The sequence below is a fragment of the Lactuca virosa genome, chromosome 3, assembly GCF_052849685.1.
Source record: "Lactuca virosa cultivar CGN04683 chromosome 3, Lactuca_virosa_CGN04683_v6, whole genome shotgun sequence".
In the NCBI taxonomy this organism is placed as follows: Eukaryota; Viridiplantae; Streptophyta; class Magnoliopsida; order Asterales; family Asteraceae; genus Lactuca; species Lactuca virosa.
In genome coordinates, this window is record NC_136428.1 from 55,401,516 (window position 1) to 55,425,348 (window position 23,833).

The 23,833-nt window shown below is 35.1% G+C and overlaps 4 protein-coding genes across 8 annotated transcripts; 2 read left to right on the forward strand and 2 right to left on the reverse strand.

The window, feature by feature from the left end:
* Positions 1–914: 914 nt before the first annotated feature.
* LOC145162321 (flowering-promoting factor 1-like protein 3) lies at positions 915–1,648 on the reverse strand. The gene has a single exon (XM_079081497.1). It carries the CDS (start codon positions 1,565–1,567, stop codon positions 1,247–1,249), a length of 321 nt encoding a protein of 106 aa, XP_078937623.1. The 5' UTR covers positions 1,568–1,648; the 3' UTR covers positions 915–1,246.
* A 2,265-nt stretch (positions 1,649–3,913) lies between these two features.
* Positions 3,914–4,589, reverse strand: LOC145162322 (flowering-promoting factor 1-like protein 3). Its single transcript, XM_079081498.1, has one exon. The coding sequence runs from the start codon at positions 4,513–4,515 to the stop codon at positions 4,174–4,176; it is 342 nt and encodes a 113-aa protein (XP_078937624.1). The 5' UTR covers positions 4,516–4,589; the 3' UTR covers positions 3,914–4,173.
* Positions 4,590–9,602: 5,013 nt separating this feature from the next.
* LOC145165733 (putative serine/threonine-protein phosphatase 2A regulatory subunit B'' subunit TON2) lies at positions 9,603–12,667 on the forward strand. Of its 4 annotated transcripts, none has more exons than XM_079084563.1 (13): positions 9,603–9,648; positions 9,867–10,088; positions 10,244–10,335; positions 10,488–10,550; positions 10,635–10,733; positions 10,821–10,979; positions 11,081–11,152; positions 11,264–11,396; positions 11,541–11,605; positions 11,702–11,771; positions 11,840–11,941; positions 12,041–12,233; positions 12,306–12,667. In XM_079084563.1, the coding sequence occupies exons 2-13, from the start codon at positions 9,962–9,964 to the stop codon at positions 12,559–12,561; spliced, it is 1,431 nt and encodes a 476-aa protein (XP_078940689.1). In that variant the 5' UTR covers positions 9,603–9,648; positions 9,867–9,961; the 3' UTR covers positions 12,562–12,667. The 4 variants fall into 4 exon arrangements, with proteins under 4 accessions (XP_078940689.1, XP_078940690.1, XP_078940688.1 ...); XM_079084564.1 differs by having other exon boundaries at positions 9,606–9,648; positions 9,864–10,088; XM_079084562.1 differs by lacking the exon at positions 9,603–9,648 and having other exon boundaries at positions 9,655–10,088.
* Positions 12,668–16,492: 3,825 nt separating this feature from the next.
* LOC145165735 (putative E3 ubiquitin-protein ligase RF298) lies at positions 16,493–20,018 on the forward strand. 2 transcript variants are annotated; one of them, XM_079084566.1, is made up of 4 exons: positions 16,515–16,650; positions 16,890–16,936; positions 17,163–19,146; positions 19,239–20,018. In XM_079084566.1, exons 3-4 carry the CDS (start codon positions 17,170–17,172, stop codon positions 19,803–19,805), a joined length of 2,544 nt encoding a protein of 847 aa, XP_078940692.1. In that variant the 5' UTR covers positions 16,515–16,650; positions 16,890–16,936; positions 17,163–17,169; the 3' UTR covers positions 19,806–20,018. The 2 variants fall into 2 exon arrangements, with proteins under 2 accessions (XP_078940693.1, XP_078940692.1); XM_079084567.1 differs by lacking the exon at positions 16,890–16,936 and having other exon boundaries at positions 16,493–16,650.
* Positions 20,019–23,833: the final 3,815 nt, after the last annotated feature.

Consider the following 23,833-nt stretch of genomic DNA (forward strand, 5'->3'; position numbering starts at 1 on the left):
GTTACATGCAATTTTGGCGCCAAAACAAGTGGATGGATATATGGTTATAAGATATAAACGATTCTGACATCACTATGATGTCATCACTTATAATTGGCGGGAAATGCATGGTTAGAGCTTATAATTGGTGAGAAATCATTGTGATGTCACCGTCAGGGGCTCTGTCCTTTGGACCCCACTAGGGGCGTTGCCCCTAGACCTCACCAACGGGTTGTAGCCCCTTGGAACCATGCACCTAAGGGGGCTGCCCCCATACACAATTATTACACCGAGTGTGTACCCCGCACCTCTAAACTCGGTTAGTAAATGAAACTCAGTCTATCTCATTATTAATAATAATTATACTAAAATATGTTGATAACACTAAAATCACCAACATCTTCATCTAAGGTACGAAGTAGTATAAATCAATCATGTACGCAAGCCAATAACCATCTAATGTTTAGAAGTGTGGAAAAGCTATTGATATCAACATTGTTTTGGCCGAATGAGTTGTGTAAGTGGCTGATCGATTCCAATATACCGTCCTATATGCAACGTAGGAATCAATATCTCCTCTCCAAAGACAATTATAACATTTGTCTAATAGGATTTTTGTTTTGTTTTGTATTTTTTTATAATATTGTCTATTAGGTTCTAAATGTCGGCTAATATTCGTAAGCATATATTGCCCACATGTTTAAAGAAATTTAAACTGAGAATCTTAGGTATATCGGGATTAAAATTGACTGCTTATCATGTGAGCATAAGCTTGGACCACTAAACAAGACTTATCTTTTATGGAAGAAAGATAATGGTTTTTCCTTGCTATGAGAAAATGTTGCATCAATATAGACGTGCTCAGCACCTGCGACACACACACACACACACATATATATATATATATATATATATATATATATACACACACATAGTTACACACAGAAACTTGATTTCGATTACTGAAAATACCATACAAGATTTACAGGCACATTATCATCGTGCAACCCTTGAACTGTAAGCAATTAGTTTCTTAAACCCTAAAAAAAATTCAAACTTCAACTGCATCATGTACTCCAACATTCTTGGGGAGACCCGAAACCCAACTTGGACTTACTTTGTCAGCAGAGGTACTTTCACTCACACCCATCACAGAATGAAACAAACAAACCAATAAACCAAGAACACAACATAATGATCCTAACTAATAACGAGCCAACTAGCTAGCCTGCCAGGGCTCCGCATGGCCGGTTAGTTAGCTAGGTGACTATATATCTCTTACTTCAAACACATTCCGATTCTTGACGATTATATCGTACATATGCATGGGCTTGAGCTTTTTGAAATCTTTAGGGAGAGAAATTAGGTGCACAGTTGACCTTTTATGAAACTGAAAGAGATCAGGATCATCGTAGTACCTCTCCCATCCGAATGACAACAACATTCTTTCCAGCACCTCATACGAACTTACCACTTCATTCGTGGCTACATGAACCAACACCTTACGTCGACCAGATCCCTGAAAGGAATCACTTCCAGGGTTCTCCAGTCGAACCACACCATTTTTGAAGACCCAAACACCAGACATGTCTTTAACTTTTAGTTTCCTACGTAGGAATTAAAGATTAAGGTTTTGTATGATACTTAATCAGCAAGAATATGAATGTTTGAAGATGTGAGTGGAGGTTTATATAAGGGTTTTCTAGCTGCCCTAGGGTGGAGATCGAATATATACGTCTCAATCTTTAAGATAGTGCGGTGGGACCCATGAATGGATGAAGAAGAGACCCTTTGTCTTCAAGGCATCACATGCCCACGTGTTGATTGATGTGTGGGGAAGGGTAAGTTTTGACGGAGGGGAATCCAAAATCTTTTTCCAAGGCTTTATAAGACAACAGTGGTTTCTGGATCGATACAGGCTTCTGAAACAACTGTATGGATCTTATGGTAGGACATATCCTTTGGACCAGACGTTGATTGATATAACTGCCACACTACTTTTATTTTTATAGGACCAAACACTGTTTGTTGAAACGTAATTGTTAAAATTTAACTTTATACAGTTTTTTAATAACAATTACCAACGATCTGCTTCCCCAACCCCTAGCTCTCTTTCCACCACCTCCTGCTACCTTCGGTTCATCTCAGTGCAACATCTCTTCTCCTCCCGTTTGCCACCTCTTGCTTTCTAAACTCAAATACTCAAAGAAATTTTCAAACCCTTCCCAAATTCTTGGTGAGGCTTTAAATCTTCCCTTTAATCTAGCTTTTGGTCTATTTCGGTCGTGTTTGTGTTTCTAGAGGTAAGAGGCCCAAGAGTTTTACTTTTTATTCTTTTCTGAATCTGTGAAGATTTTTAGTCTTACCATATCCCCCCTGACTTCTCTTGGCATCCCAGAGTTCATGTGTACTACAAGCGCTCCCTCTTTTAATGTAACCATTGAATAATTTTGTTGTTAACAAGGTAAAAGCATCTCTCTTTGTTTGTAAGTTACACTTTTTTCATACCGCATGCCAAGTGTTTGATGATTTGCCCAAACAAAAACTTAGATGTGTATTGTGTCGCAAAATGCTCTCTTTTATACATACACAAGAAAGTCATTTTACTCTTGCTAATAACATCCCTGATAACGGACACAAATTCCCAAGATCAAATACCAACTATATCAGTCAAGCCATGTTGCAAGATTTCTTCGATCATCTCCAGCAATTTGAAGTTTATATTAAAGAAACTATGTATCGATCACCCGTCGAAAGGTAGTATTGATATTTAAATAAGTTAGATGAATTTGAGGAACAAGTAGTACTCAACAGCATAGTAGAAGAAGAATCTTAGAAAACTTATATTTACATATATAATTTATGTTACTAATGTGCAGAATGATGTAAAGGTTGATAAATATTGAGAAAAGTAGATCCGTCTACACTCTACAAGTAGTATCTCCAACTCTTCTTACATCTTTGTTTTTATGCATGTATTTTAAGATTTTCCCTTTTTACAATATTTTTTTAAATTCGTTTTGGTGAGTCTGATTTGTGTGTGTTGAATGTCCATTCTGTTCTCACCATTACCACCTAACACGGGGTTTTGCAGGAATTTAACATCAAGAATTAACTTGATGGAATGATGGTCAACATCCTTGGTGACACATATAAGCTTCAATTTTGACTTTCTTTGTATATTCATATTTTAACTTTGTCTGTACCTATATAAGTTCTTATAACTTCATTTCATTCAGTTATACAGTCATTTATTTTTTTATACCGAATCATAGCAATGACAAATTGACAATTGCTTTGTATTTATATGATATTGGTTTAATTGGGCTCAATTGTCAAAATCAATGAAAATACGAGCTTCAGTGAATTTTGGGTGCTTTTTAAAAAATAACTTGCACTTCATGTTTACTAATCGATTTTTCAAAATAACAAGAAGAAACAAAAATAGAATGCTACAGTAAACAAATTAACAAAACTATATTACTATTTTTTCCCCATTTATAAATCATTTTCAGGATCCATTGTACAGGGTGCAACCCTTAGTTTTAATAAGTTTATTATTTTTTAATGATGGTGCATATTGTTAGTATAATAAAAGTTTTTGTGATTTTCATTCATAATTAAAGAATGGTCGTATTGAAAATCAAATATTCGTGAAAACCCCAAAAAAATTCCAACATATATATTTGCCCATTAATATATTTTCACAAAAGAAAAAAGAAAGAAAGAAAAATTCCAACATATTTGCCAAAATATTTTCACAAAAGAAAAAAGAACGACTAAATAGCTTATTAAGACGCTGTATAAGAAGTCCATTCGCTGGAGGAAAAAAAAAATCTGACATACACACACATAGAGAAATTGGATTTAGATTAACAGTAAACAGCATACGAGATTTACTGATACATGACCATCATGCATGCAACCATTGAACTGTACGCAATTAGCTTCTTAAATTAAACTTAGAAAAAATAAACTCCAACCACATCGATCATGTACTCCATCATTTGAGGAGACCCAAAGCCAAACTTGGACTTAGTTAGTCAACAGAGATACTTTGACTCATACGACCCATCACAGGAAATAAACAAACAAACAAACCAATAAACTTCGAGATAAGAAAGTAATTCACCAAGAACACAACATATTGATCCTTACAGATAAACGAGCTAGCTAGCCTGGCATGGCTGCTGGTTAGTTAGCTCGGTGACTATATATGTCTCTCACTTCAAACACATTGCGATTCTTGACGACTATATCATACATGTGCATGGACTTGAGCTTATTGAAATCTTTAGGGAGAGAAACTAGGTGCACAGATGACCTTTTGTGAAACTGAAATAGATCAGGATCATCGTAGTACCTCTCCCATCCGACTGATAACAAGATTCTTTCCAGCACCTCGTACGAGGTCACCACTTCGTTTGTGGAAACATGAACCAACACCTTACGTTGACCAGAACCCTTAAAGGAATCACTTCCAGGGTTCTCCACCAGTCGAACCACGCCATTCTTGAACACCCAAACACCAGACATATCTTTAATTCTTGATTACCTACGTAGGATTTCAAGATTGATATTTATTTATATGAAGGTTTATAGAACAAGAATATGAATGTTTCAAGATGGAGTGGAGGTTTATATAAGGCTTATAGCTGCCTAGGGTGGGGAATATATACATATCTATCTATATGTATGTATATTACATGGCAATCAAAAAATAAATAATGTCACAAAGTGCTATGAGAGTGCTACCATTCCCTATAGCCTTATAATCCTTAAGAATGCCTTTGGGACCCATGAAATGGGTGAAGAAGAGACCCTATGTCTTCAGGGCATCACCTGCCCACGTGTTAATGTGTGGGTGAAGGGAAATTTTGGACCGAGGAGAATCCATAATCTTTTTAGAAGTCTTTACGAACCCCCACAAACACCAAGGGAATCTTAAGATTAGATTGGTCGAGTGATCTCTGGAACAATCAATCTTCTGAAGCAACTGTATGGATTGTATGGTAGGCCATCCTTTGTGTGACCACATGTACATTGATTGATATTACTGCCACAGCTGACAGCTCTACTTGTGTAAGACCATAGTGTTCAGAGGTCTTTGTTAAAATTAAAGTTTATCGTCCCAAGACAATATATTTAACAAGTAACAACAATACTAGACTACTAGTACAAAGTTCTATCAACAAGAGTTATACAATCGCGTAAATCTAAAATGTATTTATGTTACAGGGAAAATCGTGAACGGTTTATAGCACATTGTCGTTTCTTAACTTTTTTAAAATTTTGTTTGCTCAACAAATGGAATACATCCTTTTATGATCGAGATGCATATATTTTGTTAATATGAAATCTATATAGTTACAACGGTAGTTAAAAAACTCAGTTAAGTTTCTCTGGAGTAAATCCAACGTATTCTAAAAGTTTAACTAACATCTTACCAACCACATGTCTTCATTATCGTTAAAATGTTTTTAGAATACTTAAAAAAACATTGACATTTAGGCTATGTTTGGCGCGTCACAGCTAGCTGATAAGCTAGCTTATTTTTCGAGCTTTTTTATGTTGTCGTGTTTGGTAAGCCAAAAAGTAGCTTTTAAGCTAGCTTTTTGAAAAGCTACTTAGACTAGCTTTTTAGGAGCTTTTTTAAAATTTTCCAAATACACCTCTTAATTAATTATAGAAACACATACTCCTACATGTCCTTTTATGTAATTTTATATATTTCAGCTAGTTTTACCAAACGTTATTTTTTATCAGCTAACTTTTTATTTAACAGCTAGCTTTTTATTTAACAGCTAACTTTTCAGCTATCAGCTAGCTTTTCAGCTAACAGTTAGCTTTTCAGCTAGTACGCCAAACATAGTCTTAGTATGTAGATGAGAAAGTTTGCCACCAAAATTATTTTGCTCTGATGTATATAAACCAACGGCTATTGTATGTTGTTGCTAAAAAGCAATGTTTTAAAGACCACGTCCATATGGCTGATGAAAAAAAAATAGTCAACTAATAAGAGTCTAACACCGGGTTTTTGTTTTTAATGAATCAAATTCAACCGGTCAGTTTTATCTGAAATTGGTTGAACCGTACACCCATAATCGTTACAAAACTCAATTTAACATTAAAAATTTAATCTAAGAAAAAAAAACATATCAGTTGACCCACGATTCATTCACCACACGGTGGTAAACCAAAAAAATTGGGTTTTAAAGCATTGATGAATAGGTAAATAATTCATTTTCATCGTTTAAAAAGGATAATAAATTGAAATAATCAATGGAAATATTTTTGTCTTACCTTAGTCTACGGGCTAAGCTTTAATTTATTTTATTTTATTTTATTTTTTTATCTTTTATGTAAGAGTAAATTAATGAAATCGTCAATGTAGTTTGGTCAAAATTACACGTTTGACAATAATATTTTTATATTCAAGCCGCTCTTATTGTATGATTTTGTTGCAATCCTCGTCCCTCGCGGACATAAAAAGACTATATCGTTCTTTAGATTTCTTTTTTTATTTATTAATTTATTAATTTTATTAATTTCTTTTTTTTTTATCATTAGATTTCTTTTTTGTTTTTATTATTTATTAATTTATATATAACGTCCCACCACAATCACCACCAAAAAAAGAACAACCACCTTACCGCCAATAAAAGAATCGGTAACCACTACCAATGAAATTAAAACAAACCAATTTCAGATGCTCAAGCTCTCATGACGACCACAACACCTCGGTCATCGACCACAACCAACAGAAAAAACAATCAAACAGAGACACAACCTAAATGCAAATAATCCAGAAAAAAACACAAAAACTAGTTGAAAACTCTTATGCAAACAATTTAGGAAAAACACAAACCCTGAATCATAATTTGGGCGAAATTAGTTTCTTCAAATCCATAAATCCAAAATCAATTTGCTTAAATCTAATAAAAACACAAACCCTAAACTAGTACAAATAGGATAAAATTAGTGTCAAAATCCTTAATAACTTAGGCATTTCTAACCAAAAATTAAGAGATTGTTAATTTAAGCCGTCAAAATCACAAGTGATTAAGGTCACCTACGATATACGTATATTATATGCAAATTCTTCATAGTGGGTTATGAAATTGGGCCGTTTTCGGCACATAAATTCTTCATAGTGGGTTATGAAATTGGGCCGTTTTCGGCACATATGCCCAAAATATGTAAACCCCTAAAATTTAAAAATAACTTTTCTTTTCACACTTTCAAGTTAAAGAAAACCCTCTCTACTCACTCTAATGGCTCGAGAACAATATTCTCCCAAAAGCTATAAGTTATGTAAATATTTTGTGTTTTGTTCATCTTTAAACATATTTTATACAGTTAGGATAAGTTTATATATAGTTAGGATAAGTTTATATATTAGTTTTGGTTAAAATATGGAGGTGTTCGAATTTTTTAGAAGAATTGCATGTAATAAAGGTTATATCGTAGGTGTTTCAATCGCAGGCTTTTAGCCATCTACGATTCTATAGTATTTTTTTTTTCAAAAAAATAGGCTTTTCATAGTTATTCAATATTGGGGTGGGGATGAGGCGATTTCATAGCCCACTAAGGGAAAATCACATCGGAACTCACATAGCCCAAATAGCAAGTGACTTTAGCAACCATTTATTGAATGATTATTTTTAAAAACTCATTTTTTTTGTTTAAAATAACTAAGGAACTAAGGGTTCTAGCTATTTTTGTAAATTTTTTCTAAATATTATTATTAAGTTTTTATAACTTTCTCTAAATATAATTCACCCTTTAATAATATATTAAAATCTAATCACCCACGAACAAATGTGGGGCGGATCACTCGTGAGTAGCGAGTTTACAACCGCAAATCCTTCGACGAGACAAAAAGGTCATTGATTCAAAAACTGATTTCCTTCTTAAAAAAATAATATATTATGGGTGTGCACCAAACCGCATAAACCGCCCGCACCGCACCACACCGCACCGCATAATGCGGTTTAGAACGTTTGCGGTGCGGTTTGCGGTTTGTTATTTCGTTAAACCGCACTATGTGGTGCGGTTTGCGGTTTTCAATTACAAAGTCGCGGTTTAAACCGCACCGCATATATATATATATATATATATATATATATATATATATATATATATATATATATATATATATATATATATATATATATATATAAAGTGCATTGTTTCATCACTAGGATTAATAAAATAGTAATAATTGTCTGATTACAAAGTTCGTAACAGTTAGAATGTTGGTATGGATAAAAATGGATATGTTAATTAGCCTAAAATTAGTGAATATAGTCATACAATAGGAATTAATTAACAAACATATTACAAAAAACAACTTGTTTTTGAGTTTTTTGCAAAACATTTCTAGTTTCTAGTTTTATATCTCAAAAGATCAAAAGGTTTTTTAGATTTTTCAAAAGTTATAAAATGTAGCAACTCATCAAACCGCAAAACCGCACTTAAACCGCACAAACCGCCCGCATCAAACCGCACCGCATAACGCGGTTTTGAACTTCTGCGGTGCGGTTTCAAAAAAACTCAAACCGCATATGCGGTGCGGTTTGCGGTTTTGGACTTAAACCGCACCGCGCACACCCCTATAATATATGTCTTAAATCAATAACGTTAACTCGCTATATATTTTCAATAAAATCGTCAGTCAATATTATGAATCAACCGCTTCACTTCTTACTGATTCGTTGTTCAGAAAATAAAATAATTACGAATGATTTGTTTTCCGGTCACTTTTTGTCCCCGAGTGTCTTATAGTTGCTGTATGGAGTTATTATTTCTAGGCTAATGCTATAACTACCTCCTATTTTTTTTTCCAATTCCACCCATTGATGTGACTTTTTTGTCTTTTGTTGTTTTTTTTGTTTTTAATTCTTTTTTATTTTTTATTTTAATCTTATTATTATTATTATTATTATTATTATTATTATTATTATTATTATTATTATAAATTTCGATAACTGTATAAAATTCGGACAACATTTTAAAATTCGGATGAAATTTGGACGACATAATAAAATTCGAACAACTATATAAAACGGAACAAAAGTAAAGTTTGTCTTTATTTATCACGGATATATTAATTGGTTCGGTATTACATTTGCATGGTGCATTATCCGGATTGAAAGCAAACTTTACTTTTGTTCCATTTTATATAGTCGTTCGAATTTTATAATGTCGTCCGAATTTGTATTGTTGTCCGAATTTTAAAATGTTGTCCGAATTTTCTATGGTTATCAAAATTTATAATAATAATAATAAGATTATAATATAAAATAAAAGAAAAAACAACAAAAAAAACAAAAAGGGAAAAATAAAAAAACAAAAAGAAAAAAAGTGATATCAAATCAAAAGTAAACAATTGATTAGATTGATGTTAGAGGTAAAATTGATTAAGAAGTACTTAAGCACAACCTTTATTTCCATCTCTCTCTGGGCTTGCCAATGGGTCCGGGCAAGTTTGACGAGAGCCTCGGGCACCCAAATGTCAAAGGCTCTTATTTTATAGTTGCTGTATGGAGTTAGCCCATTATGCTTTAGCATTTTCCGATAATTTAAGGCCCAATGCTAATGTTATCAGGCGCCAAAAAAAAATTGAGGAAGCGGAGCGACCAGCGAGCGAGGCGTCAAGCATGCGATGTATATTCCGATTATTCTGATTTCTGTTGCATTATTTTGCTGTTAAAATCGATTTTGTTTCAATCTGATGTTCTGACTTCGTTTATTTTGATTTCTGTTGCATTTGGATTTCTTATTAACCGTCTCATTATGAATTTCAAATTTCTGCTGTGTATTTGATTTCTGCTGTATTTCGATTTCTACTGTATTTCAATTTCTTACACAGCAGATGCCAGCAGGTTACAGAACAGGAGGTACTCGCGAAGGGCCCAATTTTTATTTTGCCCCGGCCCCCAAATCGTCTCTAAGATCATATTTCCCACACTAATCTCAAATGGATAGTGTTTTGGACGAGTACGAAGGCGCCGATGAATCATCGGTGGTGTCTTCGATGTTGTGGGTTCGTAACCTTCGCCGGTATATCAGATCAGATGTCGATCTTGAATCTGAAGCCATGCTGGGTACATATTGTAAAAATTCATATAAAATTATTCTTTTCATCATAAAATGCACAAATCTAATCTGTCAATTTGGTGTTTGTGTGATTCGAATTGAATCCATAATTCAACATTGTTGCAGATATAGATACACGTGTAAATCTTTCATTTTCTTGCAGAGCTTCAAACAAGAAAAATCTTGCTTAATATTTTTAAAGAGAAGCAGCGAAAGAGTGCAAAAGCTGGCATAATCCCAAGTTTCTATAAGAGGGTTTTGATCTTGAATCTTGATTGTTTGCTTTCTTGTAAAAATATTGAAAATTTGTGTCCATTCTTGATTGCTATTGCATGCATGAGAAGATAATGTTGTGTTTCCGATCTTTAGCCAGTTTTTGATAAACTTTTTGATTGTTATCTGTTCAGAAACCTGAGGATGGCTCCATTAGCCATACAGTTCAGAGGTTGGCAAAATATCGTTTTTTAAAGGTATACATAATCTTAAATATTAATATATTGTCTTGATGTAGAGTTATCATTAGTTTTGTTTTTTTTGTTTATTCTTAATTGCAGAAGCAATCTGATATTTTGTTAAACTCTGATGACCTAGATGCTATGTGGCTTATCTTAAGAGAAAATTGTGTGATTGATGAAGCCACTGGTTCTGAAAAGGTATTTTGTTTAAAAAAAAACGTTCACATTTATTTTGCTTATATTGTGAGATGTAACTATTTATTTCTCAAACTAATCTATATATAGGTGAATTATGAAGACTTTTGCCAAATTGCTTCTCTATGTACTGAACAAATTGGGTCAAAGTGTTATCGTTTCTTCAGCCCTTCAAATTTCATGAAATTTGGAAAAGATGAATCAGGAAGGATTCCCATTCTTCCTTTTTATCTGTACGTAATGCGCACGGTGAGATTTTATAAAATAATTTGTAGGCTGTAACTTTTTACACATAAATTTATATAAATCTCCAGTAATAAAAAAAAAGTAATATTATTTACAATGTACAGGTCTCTCTTACTCAAGCCAGAATTGATATGAGTGAGCTTGATGAGGATTCTGATGGTTTCCTTCAACCTTATGTGTGTACCCTTTTATTGTTTTTTCATTATTGATTTACTAGAAATTAATCATGTTTCTTAAAACTTTAGTTTTATTTTAATTTCTATGAGCATTGTATATCTGTATGACAGGAAATGGAGGCCTATATTAGAGGTCTTATTCCTAATTTGGCTCAGCTTTGTGACATGCCTACAGAATTTGTTCAAATGTATTGCCACATAGCTGCACATAAGTTCTTCTTCTTTTGTGATCCCAGTAGGCGAGGTTTGTCACTCTTATTATTATTATTATTATTATTATTTTAATATCTTTCAGTTTTCATTATGTAAATCTTATATTTTTCTGTATATTTAAATTTGACTTTAGGGCCTTTCAGTGCTCATCTTTGATGAATTATTTTATTCACAGGGAAGGCTTGCATAAAGAAGATTTTGCTCAGTAACTGTCTTCAAGAACTAATGGAATTGCACCAGGTTTTGATTCAATCTCTTTTACTTTTTAATAAATGAATACGATATTTAGTTTAGATTTTCAAAACAGATAACTTTATCCACTTTTAATTGTAATAGGAAAGTGAAGAAGGTGATGCCGAAAACACTGAGAACTGGTTTTCACTAGCATCTGCACAACGAATATGTGGTGAATATCTGATTTCAACGCATGTAACTTTTTTATTTAATAAAACTCAAATTTTTTTATATTTGCAGATGCGTTTCTTGACCTTGATAAAGATGGAAATAGCATGTTAAGCAAAGAGGAACTTCAAGGATATGCAGATGGGACGTTGACAGATATTTTTATCGAGAGAGGTAGTGAAAAAAGTGAATCATTTTTCAAAGGGTGGGTTAAATGCAAGAAGTAGCAATGTACTTTGAACAGATTCTTACATCTTTTTATTTACGTTGTAGCATTTGATGAGCATGTCCACCATGGTAAAACTGTTATTGGGAATCCTTGGGAGATGGATTTTGAGAGTTTCCTTGATTTTGTTCTTGCCCTTGATAACAAAGATACTCCCGAGGGCTTAACTTATTTATTCAAGTGTCTGGATCTTCATGGAAGGGGATTCCTCACAGCAGCTGATATCCATATTCTATTTCGGTAACATTTCTTGCAACATACCCCTTTGATTTGTTTGCTATTTTTTGTATTAAACCCTTTTGGGTGAATCAGGGACGTGCGTGAGAAATGGATTCAGGTGGGAAATTATGAATTATGCACTGAAGATATTCGAGATGAAATCTGGGATATGGTGAAACCGGTTGATCCACTAAGAATCACACTTTCTGATTTGATAGCATGCAAACAAGGTGGTTCTATTGCTAGTATGCTTATAGATGTACGTGGGTTCTGGGCTCATGACAATAGGGAAAACCTTCTTCAAGAGGATTTAGAACCATATGAACCCGATGCTGCTGGTCGCACCTAGTTTTGACCCAAATAAAATATCCAACTCATTGACATTTAAATGTTGCAACTGTTTTATTCTTAGTGTTCTTAATGTTATATATATGCAACTCATATTTTTGGTTAAATCGGTTACAACATCTATATATTAGATTGAAAAATGGGTAAAGTAAGCAAAATGTGATTACGAAATAATCATCTTAATAAACAAACTGTAAGTACCTTTTTAATATTATAAAAAATAATATGTTTAATAAACAAGTAAACAAATCGCAGCTTGATAAATATAAAAAGAAATACATTTTTGATAAACAAATAAACAAATCGCAACCACAAGGATGAGCTGAGTAAAAAGTTCTTTATATCGATGATATTCATAACTTAATGTAAAAGTAAAACTTGACTCAAATAATGATGTCGAAGTAGGAAACTTTTTCAATTATCAAGATTTGTAATGATTCCTTACGGGTTGAATCTTTGAGAAGTTCGAAATGGGTCCGTCTATCTTATTGATTGATTCACTTGAACAGGACAGAGTCAAATAGAATTTATATATTCGTGTTATTTTTGTTAGTTATGTTATTTCTATATTTAGATTTCTAGATATTTTTGTTAGATATTTTTTTGAGATATAGATTTATAGAAAAAATTTCCGCTCATACAAAAAAAGCTTGGGTCTTGCTAACGTTGACGGTATCCTAAATGAAAACATAATGTTGGATAATTACTCTCAATTTTTAAAATATTTTTTGTTTTATTTGTTACAAATCATAAATTAGAATTAATGGATACTAAGTATATTTCTTAGTTGTTATACAAAAATAAAAGAAACAAGACATATGAAAAAAAAAATAAGCAAAAAGAAAAAGGTCAATTGATGTTTAAATTGTTTTTTTAATTTTGAAAAAACATACTTTTAATGTTTATTTTGGTTTAATGTTTCTTTTGGTATGGTTTAATTTGGTTTGTGTATTTGAATCTTGCATTGCAAAATACTCAACTTTGTAATCCCTTTTACCATGGTTTAACCAAATAACCGTTTGGATGTTGAGTTTACATGCCTAAAATGTATATAAGTATGTCTTGTTTATTAATTAGGTTTTATGGTGGTTCCTAACTTCAAAGTGCTGAATGTTGACATGTTTATTGCTTTTGGCATTTCTTTGTGCTTTAAGCTAGTTGGAGGATATAAGTAATGTGGTCCATTTCAGAAATAGCTAAGAACATTTAACTCAAGACTCAAGTGACATATTCTTTTGGTTTACTATTTACCTAACTAATATTTAGCCCAAGTAACATACAACTAAAACAATTCAAGAACATAAAGTAAACCATTTGCAAGAACACGAACATACATATGAACTCTAGTTGTAGATTTTACCATAGGTGATTCTATTTCAAACTTTTCGTAATTGTCTTCCTCAATTTTTGTGATAGAAAGATCTTTATAAAAAAAATTATATAAGGAAACTAACTGATATCATGTATTCATAGCATAATTTTAGTACGATAATTATCACAACATTAATCGAGCTTGCAACCTTGTCTTCAAAGGTAGTATTATTGAATGTTTTTATTTTCATTATGTAACACACGACATGATGCACATTTATTCGAAATAAAGCATGTATTCACATAACAAAATTAATGCATGGATTTTTAATATAGTAATTATGATTCAAATTTTTCTAAATTGTCATCTTAATATTGTGATTAGAAAGATCTTTAAATATAATTTTGACGATTTTTCTTTTATAAAAGTAACATCATATTTTGCGATTGATATCATGTTTGCAGCATATGATGCAACTTTTGTGAAAATTAAACAATTGCAAAATATAACATTATTTTGGAGTGGAGCCGTTATAAAACTGCAAGTTCCTAATATGGTTTTTAATAGACAAAACTGCAAAATTGGTCCTTGTGGTTTCTCAAAAACTGTGGATAAGATCCTCTCTCTCACACACACACAAATACATATTTAATAAAACAAACATTCACACACTTTAGAAAATCATCTGCCGCCAATCACCATCACCACCGACTGTTACCACCATCCACCACCATTTGCCGCCAACCACCATCATCTGTCACATACTTACCTCATATCTCTCTCTCTCTCTCTCTCTCTCTCTCCGCCTGCCAAAAAACCCCCATCTTCCCCACGCCTCTCCCTCGTCGGAAAAACATGGATCTAGAGTCTTGTCGGAAAACGTAGTACAATGTTTGTCTTAGCCTGCTAGACATCGGAGTTCATTAGCCCACCAGAATTCATCCAGATTGAGATTTGTGCGTAAACAAAGCAATGGTGGTGTAGGTCATTGGAGTTTTCATCTGTCACTTTCACCGGAGTTTAGGAGGTAGGTTGTGTCGTTGAAGTTTGGATTTGTCACTGTCATCATAGTTTGTTAAGGGTGGGCGGTGTTGAACAACCAAGGGCGGCAATGATGGTGTAGGAGGTGGTTTCTAAGAAGGTGTTAGTGATGGTTTCCGAGCACCGGTAGAACAGAGCGAGAGTGGTGGATGTCCAACGTGGGGGGGTTTTCATGTAGCGCTTTTCCGACGGTGGTGGTCTAGGTGGTGAGTTGCAGGTCCAATGAAAAAGAAGAGGGAAAATACCGGGCATAAACATTTTTTGGGGTTGAATTCCAAAATATAGACACAAAAAATTGGATTTCCGGATATAGACATGGATTCCGCGGAGGTAGCTCCGAGGAGCTCCGCGGAATCCACTGTAGCTCCGCGGAATGACAAAATCGGAAATAAGTGAGGGTATTAAAAAAAAACTCAAGATCCATTCCGCTGAGCTACCTCCGAGGAATGAACTCATTCCGCGGAGGTAGCTCCGAGGAATGGATCTTCAGAAAAAAAAAAAAAAAAATCACCTCCAATGATTATTTTATGTAAAGATCTCCAATTAAAAGACCAATTTTTTTCCACCTCACATTCATTCTAAACATTGTCAAGAAAAATTCATATTATCATAATCTTTTGTTGAAAATAATTAGTTGGAGAATGAATATAAACCCCGAAGAATCGATGTGAAAAAAAATATATGAAGATCCATTCCTCAGAGCTACCTCCGCGGAATGAGTTCATTCTTCGGAGGTAGCTCCGCGGAATAGATCTTGATTTTTTTTTAATACCCTGATTTATTTACGATTTTGTCATTCCACGGAGCTACAGTAGATTCCGCAGAGCTCCTCGGAGCTACCTCAGCGGAATCCATGTCTATACTCGAAAATCCAATTTTTTGTATCTATATTTTGGAATTCAACCCCAAAAAATGTCTATAGTCGGTTTTTCTCATAAGAAGAAGATAAGGATGGGGTTACTTTTTACCTAATGTGTTTGAGAGAGAGAGAGAGAGAGAGAGAGAGAGAGAGAGAGAGAGAGAGAGAGAGAGAGAGAGAGAGAGAGAGAGAGAGAGAGAGAGAGAGAGAGAGAGAGAGAGAGAGAGAGAGAGAGAGAGAGGGGGGGGGGTAGGGTAGGATGATGGGTAGTATACACAATTCTTTTGTTTTTTTAATTTTTAATTAATAAGTATTAAAATAAATATAAATAAAAAAAAAGTAATTAAAGGAGCAAAAAAAAGTAATTTTAAGTGTTTTAAGACTAAACCACGAAAAATTCTTGATTTTAGACATTTCATACAAGTCGGAAACTTTTTGGACCTTACTCATAATTTTAAGAAACCACATGGACAAATTTTGGAGTTGAGTCTTCTTAATAAAAGAAGTTATATTTTATGATAAGTTTTTTTTTTCAAAAAAAGTTGTGGTGATGTCCTTCCTTTTTAGTACTTTTGTGAATAATCTCTAAATTAAGAAATAGTGTTATCTGTTTAATCTTAAATATTTTTATTTGTATTATAAATTACTTTGATCAAACTTAATATCCTTCTTTTTTGGTATTTTTGTGAATATTCTCTAAATATTACTTGAAGAAATAGTAAATGACTAAATGTTATTGGAGAAAGAAACAAAGTTTTTCAGGTAAAACACATATGCGAAATTTTCCAAGTATAACAAGAGGGGAGAGAGACAGATTGAAACTTTGATTTGCTCGAACCCCGATTAGCTGAAATCGGTATAATCTCGATCGTGAGAAGGTATCTGATTACCAATCCAATCTTATGATTTTGCTTCTAAATTTTTTAATCTGTGTATTTTCTCTCACACTCGTTGGGGATCTCCTACCGACTTCGATTTCTCTTTGATGATGATGTTGATAATTCATTATTTGATCTTTCTCTTCATTTTTACACATGGATGAATCGAATTAATCGTTGCAATAGAGGAAAGTGTAATCGACGATTCGAAATCACCTTTTTCTTTTGTTGTGTTGCAGAACCTAAATTGTTTCCTCGTCAATTCCGACTCCTGGTAACGTCTAGTGTGAGTTACAGCTCATTTTTTGTTTTCAGAAATTTTGATGATCTGTTTAGCTGCTTTTATGTATGTCGGTAATCCGATGAGTGTTTATAGCTCACGCGTAATGAATCTTTCTTTTGTTTTTGAAGTCTTTGTCAAGAACAATTGAGTGATTATCTTAGTTAGATACAACAGATACACTAGTACATATTGACAGTTGTGAAATTCATTGATTATTTTTGTTGTGCAGCTGCAAAATGGCGTCGGTTGTTGCAAAACCATGTAGTAATAGTAGTAGTAGTTCCAGTCATGTATCAGCTGTTGCAATGGTGCAAGAAAATGGGAGTAGGAATAAGAGAAAGTTTAGAGCTGATCCACCACCTGTAACAGACCCAAGCAAAACAAGTTCTCCTTCTCAGAATGAATGCCTGGGTTATGAGTTCTCTGCTGAAAACTTCAATGGCTGTGACATGTGTAGCTTCAGTCATGAGAACACAGATCCTGTTGAACTTGATCTAGGGCTCTCTTGTTCAGCATCAGTAGGAACATGTGAGGCCGGGCGGAATCATAACAGAGCAGAAATAGAAGCAAGTGATGAATTCCATGATGCTGATTGGAGTGATCTCACGGAATCTCAGCTGGAAGAGCTTGTTTTAGCAAACTTGGACACAATTTTCAAGAGTGCCATTAATAAAATAGTTTCTTTCGGTTACACGAAAGAAGTTGCTACTAATGCTGTTTTGAGGTCTGGTCTTTGTTATGGCTGTAAAGATGCCGTGTCAAATATCGTGAACAACACTTTGGTTTTCCTTAGAAATGGGCAAGAAGTTGATTCATCAAGAGAGCATCAGTTTGAAGATCTACAACAGATGGAGAAGTACATATTAGCTGAACTTGTGTGTGTTGTTCGTGAAGTCAGGCCTTTCTTCAGTACAGGGGATGCAATGTGGTGCTTGTTGGTATCTGACATGAATGTCTCTCATGCTTGCACAATGGATAGCGAGTCTTTAAGTAGTAGTAGTAGTAGTAATATGGTTGGTGATGTGTCTGATCCCAATCCCATAGAAACACAGCCAAGAAAGGAAGTTAATAATAGTGAAAGTCATTCTTCCCTTTGTCCCCATAAATCGGCTTCAGAACCTCAACCACTTGTAATGACCTCTTGTGGACATAATTCTAGCTTTAGCAGCCCACCAGTTAAACCAAAGACTCCCTTTGTTTTAAATAGATTTGCATCAGAGAAAGAGAACCATGTGAGTAAATGTAAATCCCAAAACCATGAAGTGAGTGGTAGAAAGATTACTGGAATCAGTAAAAGAGAATCAATACTGAGACAAAAGTCTGTTCATTTGGAGAAAAGCTATCGTACATATGGCTCTAAAGGGTCTTCAAGAACAGGAAAACTCACGAATTTTGGTGGGTTGCTACTGGATAAAAAACTAAAATCCGTATCAGAATCTACAGGTATCAATCTCAAAAACCTGTCTTTGAAAATAAACAAGGGAGTGGCACCTCAACGTTCAGATTTCAACACAGAGACTTGTGGTAATAGCAATCCTCCTACATTACCAAAAACCCATAATAACCCTCCTGCATCTGCATCTGAAACTGAATTATCTCTTTCAAACCCACCAAAACAAAATGATGTTCATGTTTCTTCTAATCCTAGTTTTTCAGCCATCCCATATGACAAATGGATCTCACATGCTAAAAAAGATGAAACAATTATGAAACTGGTTCCAAGGGTACATGAGCTTCAGAACCAGTTACAGGAGTGGACAGAATGGGCGAATCAGAAGGTTATGCAAGCTGCACGCAGACTTGGTAAAGACAAAGCTGAGCTGAAATCACTTAAATTGGAGAAAGAAGAAGTGGAAAGGTTAAAAAAGGAAAAACAAACATTAGAGGAAAACACAATGAAGAAGCTTTCTGAAATGGAGAATGCTTTGTGTAAGGCGAGTGGGCAGGTGGAACGAGCTAATTCTGCTGTTCGTAGGCTGAAAGTTGAGAATTCCAATTTGAGACATGAGATGGAGGCTGCGAATTTAAGGGCTGCTGAGTCAGCTGCCAGCTGTGAAGAGGTGTCAAAAAGAGAGAAGAAGACGCTTATGCAGTTTCAGTCATGGGAGAAGCTAAAAAGCTTGATTCAGGAGGAGCTTATAACCGAGAAACGCAAGTTCACACAGTTACAACAGGATCTTCAAGTAGCTAAACAACAGCAAGATCAACTTGAGGTATTTCGTTTTTATTGTTTTTTTCATTTTTCATTTTATTTTAACCAACTATGAAGTATGAATTTGGTTTTTTTTTTTTTTTTTAATTGCAGAGCCGATGGAAACAGGAAGAGAAAGCAAAAGAAGAGTTGGTGAGAGAGGCGAATTCGTATAGAATAGGAAGGCTAGAGGCTGAATCTTCAGCCAAATTAAGAAACGAGTTAACAAGATTAAAAGCAGATAAAAATCTACAAAGATACAAACAAGATATCGAAAAGCTTCAAAAGGAAATCTCCATGTTGAATCTAAAATCCAATTCTGTAAAAATAGCTGCTTTAAGGGGTGGTGTTGATGGAAGCTACGCAAGTAAATTAACCGAAATCAAAACCTCAAATTCCCAACAAGAATCCCAGACACAGACACTTTACACCTCCAAAATGATGAATAATAATAACCCCCATGGTGTTGGTAATTATAATGGTGGTGGAGTAGGGGTAAAACGGGAAAGGGAATGTGTTATGTGTTTGTCCGAGGAAATGTCGGTTGTGTTTCTGCCATGTGCGCATCAAGTTGTGTGTACGACTTGCAATCAGCTTCATGAGAAACAAGGAATGAAAGAGTGTCCTTCGTGTAGAGGAGCTATACACAGGCGTATTTGTGTACGCTATGCTCGTTCTTGATGAACACAAACTTGAGCTTTTTTTTTTATATACTTTTTTTGCAAAATAATTGAGTGCGGAATGTTTTTTTTTTTCATATTTGTTTCGCGTGTTGATGAAAGTTTGGACATTTGAGGTTGTTATAATGATTGCTTAAAGTTAAAACCAGTTGTCTTGTGTTGGGGTTTGATGTAATAAAGACATGTAGGTTACTAAGGTCAGGCTTTTGGGTTTTTTTTTGGTGGTGTTATGTTTTTTAGTTAAGTTGTATCTAAATTTTCGGATGTGTTAGATTGATCTTCGGATCCGTATACATGCGAGTCACCTTCCGGTCCAGTCATCCTCGGGATGGAATACCCTAGGTGGAATGCCAATATATAATGGGTCCAGTCAATAGTCGGGATGGAATACCCTCGGGCCTAATCAACCATCGGGTTGGAATGCCCACGGTTTGTTGGCCCACACACATAGTAGTAAAGCATCAACCACCAACCAAAATATGTGCACATATAACAGATAAACATATAATAAGTCATCAGACAATCAGACAGATCTACATATCACTAAACATAATATCATCATATATACCAAGATACATATCTAACAGATCACTACAACACGATAACATGCTATCACATAACATGATATCTAATCCAATGACCCGACTTTGGTGCCTTAGACCCATAAGTACAGTGAGAAAAACTCACCTCACAGTCTGGACAAAAGCTAATGAGGTCTCGACTCTGAATCTGAGCTCTAACCGCCACCTATCCAACCAAATGACCAATTCTCAATCACAATCCCAAAATACCCAAAATACCCTTAAGTCAAACTTGGTCAAAGTCAAAGTCAAACCGATCAAATCCATAAGTCAACTGAGTCAACTCAGCCGAGTCGACACAGTACGTGTACGCGGAGTGTACTCCGAAGGTACGCTGGGCCTACTTAAGCCTTGACCGCAGTCGGGACATTTGACCTCCTACGCGCTGCGCACCCAGATTACGCGCTACTCAAGACCCTTCCTAAGGTCTGAAAGGACAACTTAATGGGTCAAGAACAGGCCATGTCCAAGAATCATCATTTTGGGACCAAAAGTGACTTAAAAGAGTGGAATGTCTAGATCTACAAGATGAAGTGGGAAAGTTGCAAGCTTTATACCTCCTGGTGATTGCAATCAAGGTAGAAATCCCAGATCCAAAATGCTCTCAACTCCAAGATCTTCTCGCCACCTTCTTCTTTCTTCAAAACCACCTCAAACTCTCTTAAAGGCTCCAAAATTGCTCTATTGCTCTTAGGCGCGCCCTAGTACGCTTAGCGTACACATGTAGCCCAATCCCAAAACTCCATTAACAACTTATTTCATTAAGCCCTTACGTCCAAAACTCAGATCCAAGCCCAAAATGATGTCTTAAGTCATAAACTTTCCAACTTTATGACTTTGCATGGCTATAAAGTGCTTAATGTCCAAAACCCTAAGTTCTTAACTCAATAAGACACCACAACTCTTGTATAGAATGGAGAGAAGGGCCAAGATCACATTTTTATGGTTCATAGTAGCTCCATAATGGATAAAGTTTCAAACTTTATCCATTAGAATGGTCCCAACAAACAAGATCTAGTCTTTAGGTCTCAAAGGACCCAAAAGTGCATCTTTTCAACTTAATCCATTAAGTCTAAGTCTCCAATCCTTCAGATCTGAATCAAAATGATGTTTAGATGGATAAAGTTTCCAATTTTATCAATAGCAAGGTCACAAACTTTCAAGATCTAACCTTTAAGCACTTAAAGTGACTAAAAGCTCATAACACTCGAAACTGGCTAGATCTAACAATTTCATCATCAAGATTCAAACTTTATACCTCTAAAAGAAAGATCAAGGTGCACAAAGTCTAGATATACAAGCTCCAATGCAACCAACACTTCTTGAATGAGTTCCTTCTTCTCCAAGGTGCACCAAGAACACTCCAAAGCACTTAAAAACACCTTCTTTTTTGCTCACAAGGCTCAATCTAGGGTTAATGTTTCAAGAGAGGGTGTTAGAAAGGTGGAGGCTGATAATGGAATGCGTTTGGGGAAGTTAAGGAGCTTAAATAGGGCTCAAGCCACGAAAAGAGGGTTTGGGCACTGATCGCGTACACCCAACTTACTAAAATTACGCCCAACGTACTAGGGATGCCCTAGTACGCCCAACGTACGTGACTCATCCTAAAACCGTCCTAACTTCAAGCGATCATAACTTCTTCGTTCCAACTCCGTTTTTGAGGTTCTTTATATCCACGAAAAGGTGTTGAAGAGCTCTAAAATATTATCTAAATATCTTGGACTAAATACTTATCGAAAAAAAATCCATATTTCATGCAAGAACCCGGCCTATGACTTCTCCCATTCTACCCTTCGACCCAAAACACAAATTCCAAGGTAAAATCTCTTAACTATCATTATCTCCTTCCATAAGGGCTAAACCTTTCCTCCTTAAGGCCCAAAACCTTACACAATGGAATTCCGGTTTATGGCTCAGAAGTGGCAGGAAACAGGATGTTGCATGAATGATCTCCCTAACCCGGTCCTCAGTCAATGTTGGCCTATCTTGGCCACCCGCTCCTGATCCTGATCCGGATCCTGCCTCAAATCGTCTCGTAATCACCATACTTAAAATAAACCAGGGAGATATCAGATAAAACACATATAACACAATGGGGACCAGTTTCCAAAACCATAGGGGTTGTGACTTCCCTGCTACGCGTACGGGTCCAATGCTTCCAGTAGTACGAGCCCATACTACCTTCCACACCTACCCGTATTTGTCTCAGAGGATCATCACAACAACCCTAACAATACTCACTAGAATACGCATACACTCTATCCTCACTTCCTAGAGGAAGGCTAAACATTATGCAACTGGCCGACTGACCCCACAAAATTCATCCATGAAACTTCCACCTACCCTGCAGCACTCGTGTATGCTAATCATACATAACACTGAATTCTATTGACAGTCGAATACTTGATTCTACCCTAATCCCTTCATCAAACAAGAACAGGAAATAAGGCTAAACCATATATTCTCAGGCTATAAAATCTTAGTTATGTAAAACTATGATGCATACACTAAGCAACTATAGGTATGATGTCAATTCCATATAAGAAAAAAACCCTAGGCTACCAGACATCATATAATCAGGCAATCCTATCATGCAGTTCTTGAAGTTGCCTAGTCTATCACTAGCATGTTGTTCTAACATATCACAACATCAAATAACAGTGTGGTAATTTGGGGTCTACTTACTGGCTCCGGCTGATCGTATACATCACATCCTTTTGTGATTATTTTGAAAACGACTTTGAAAATCATTTTTAAAACATTTTCCTTAGTTTGAGATTGGATTCACACAAGTGTTCCTTCAATTCACTCAAACCAAGGCTCTGATACCAACTTGTAACATCCATAAAAATCACAACAAATTTGAACTTTTTAAAACAACCCGAAATCATAGAATGTTTAAAAAATCATTGTTTTTAAAGTATTGTTCCATATCCAAGTATCCCATAGATCAAAAGTACATAAAATAGAGGATGTGTACGGTCACGCCTTCTCCTTCCGGTGATCATCAGAAGTACCTGAAACAATAACTAAAAACCGTAAGCCAAAGCTTAGTGAGTTCCCCCAAAGTACCAACACACAAACAGATAACATATACAACAGCATGCCGGGTCCAATTAACCATCAGGATGGAATACCATAGGCCCAGTCACCCTCCGGGTCTAGTCATCCTCGGGATGGAGTACCCTAGGTGGAATGCCAATATACAATGGGTCCAGTCAACCATCGGGTTGGAATACCCCATAACCAGTAAACCAATGGGCTGGAATGCCAATATACAATGGGTCCAGTCATCCTCAGGATGGATGTGACATCCCTATTTTCACGGCCAGAAAAGACGGATTTGTTTATGCTTTATTTGAAAATCAGAGTATACTTTTAAAAAGATATGTTGTGGAATTTGTTCCCCAAAAATATGATAAAGAATTTGTCAAAGCATTTCCGAAGA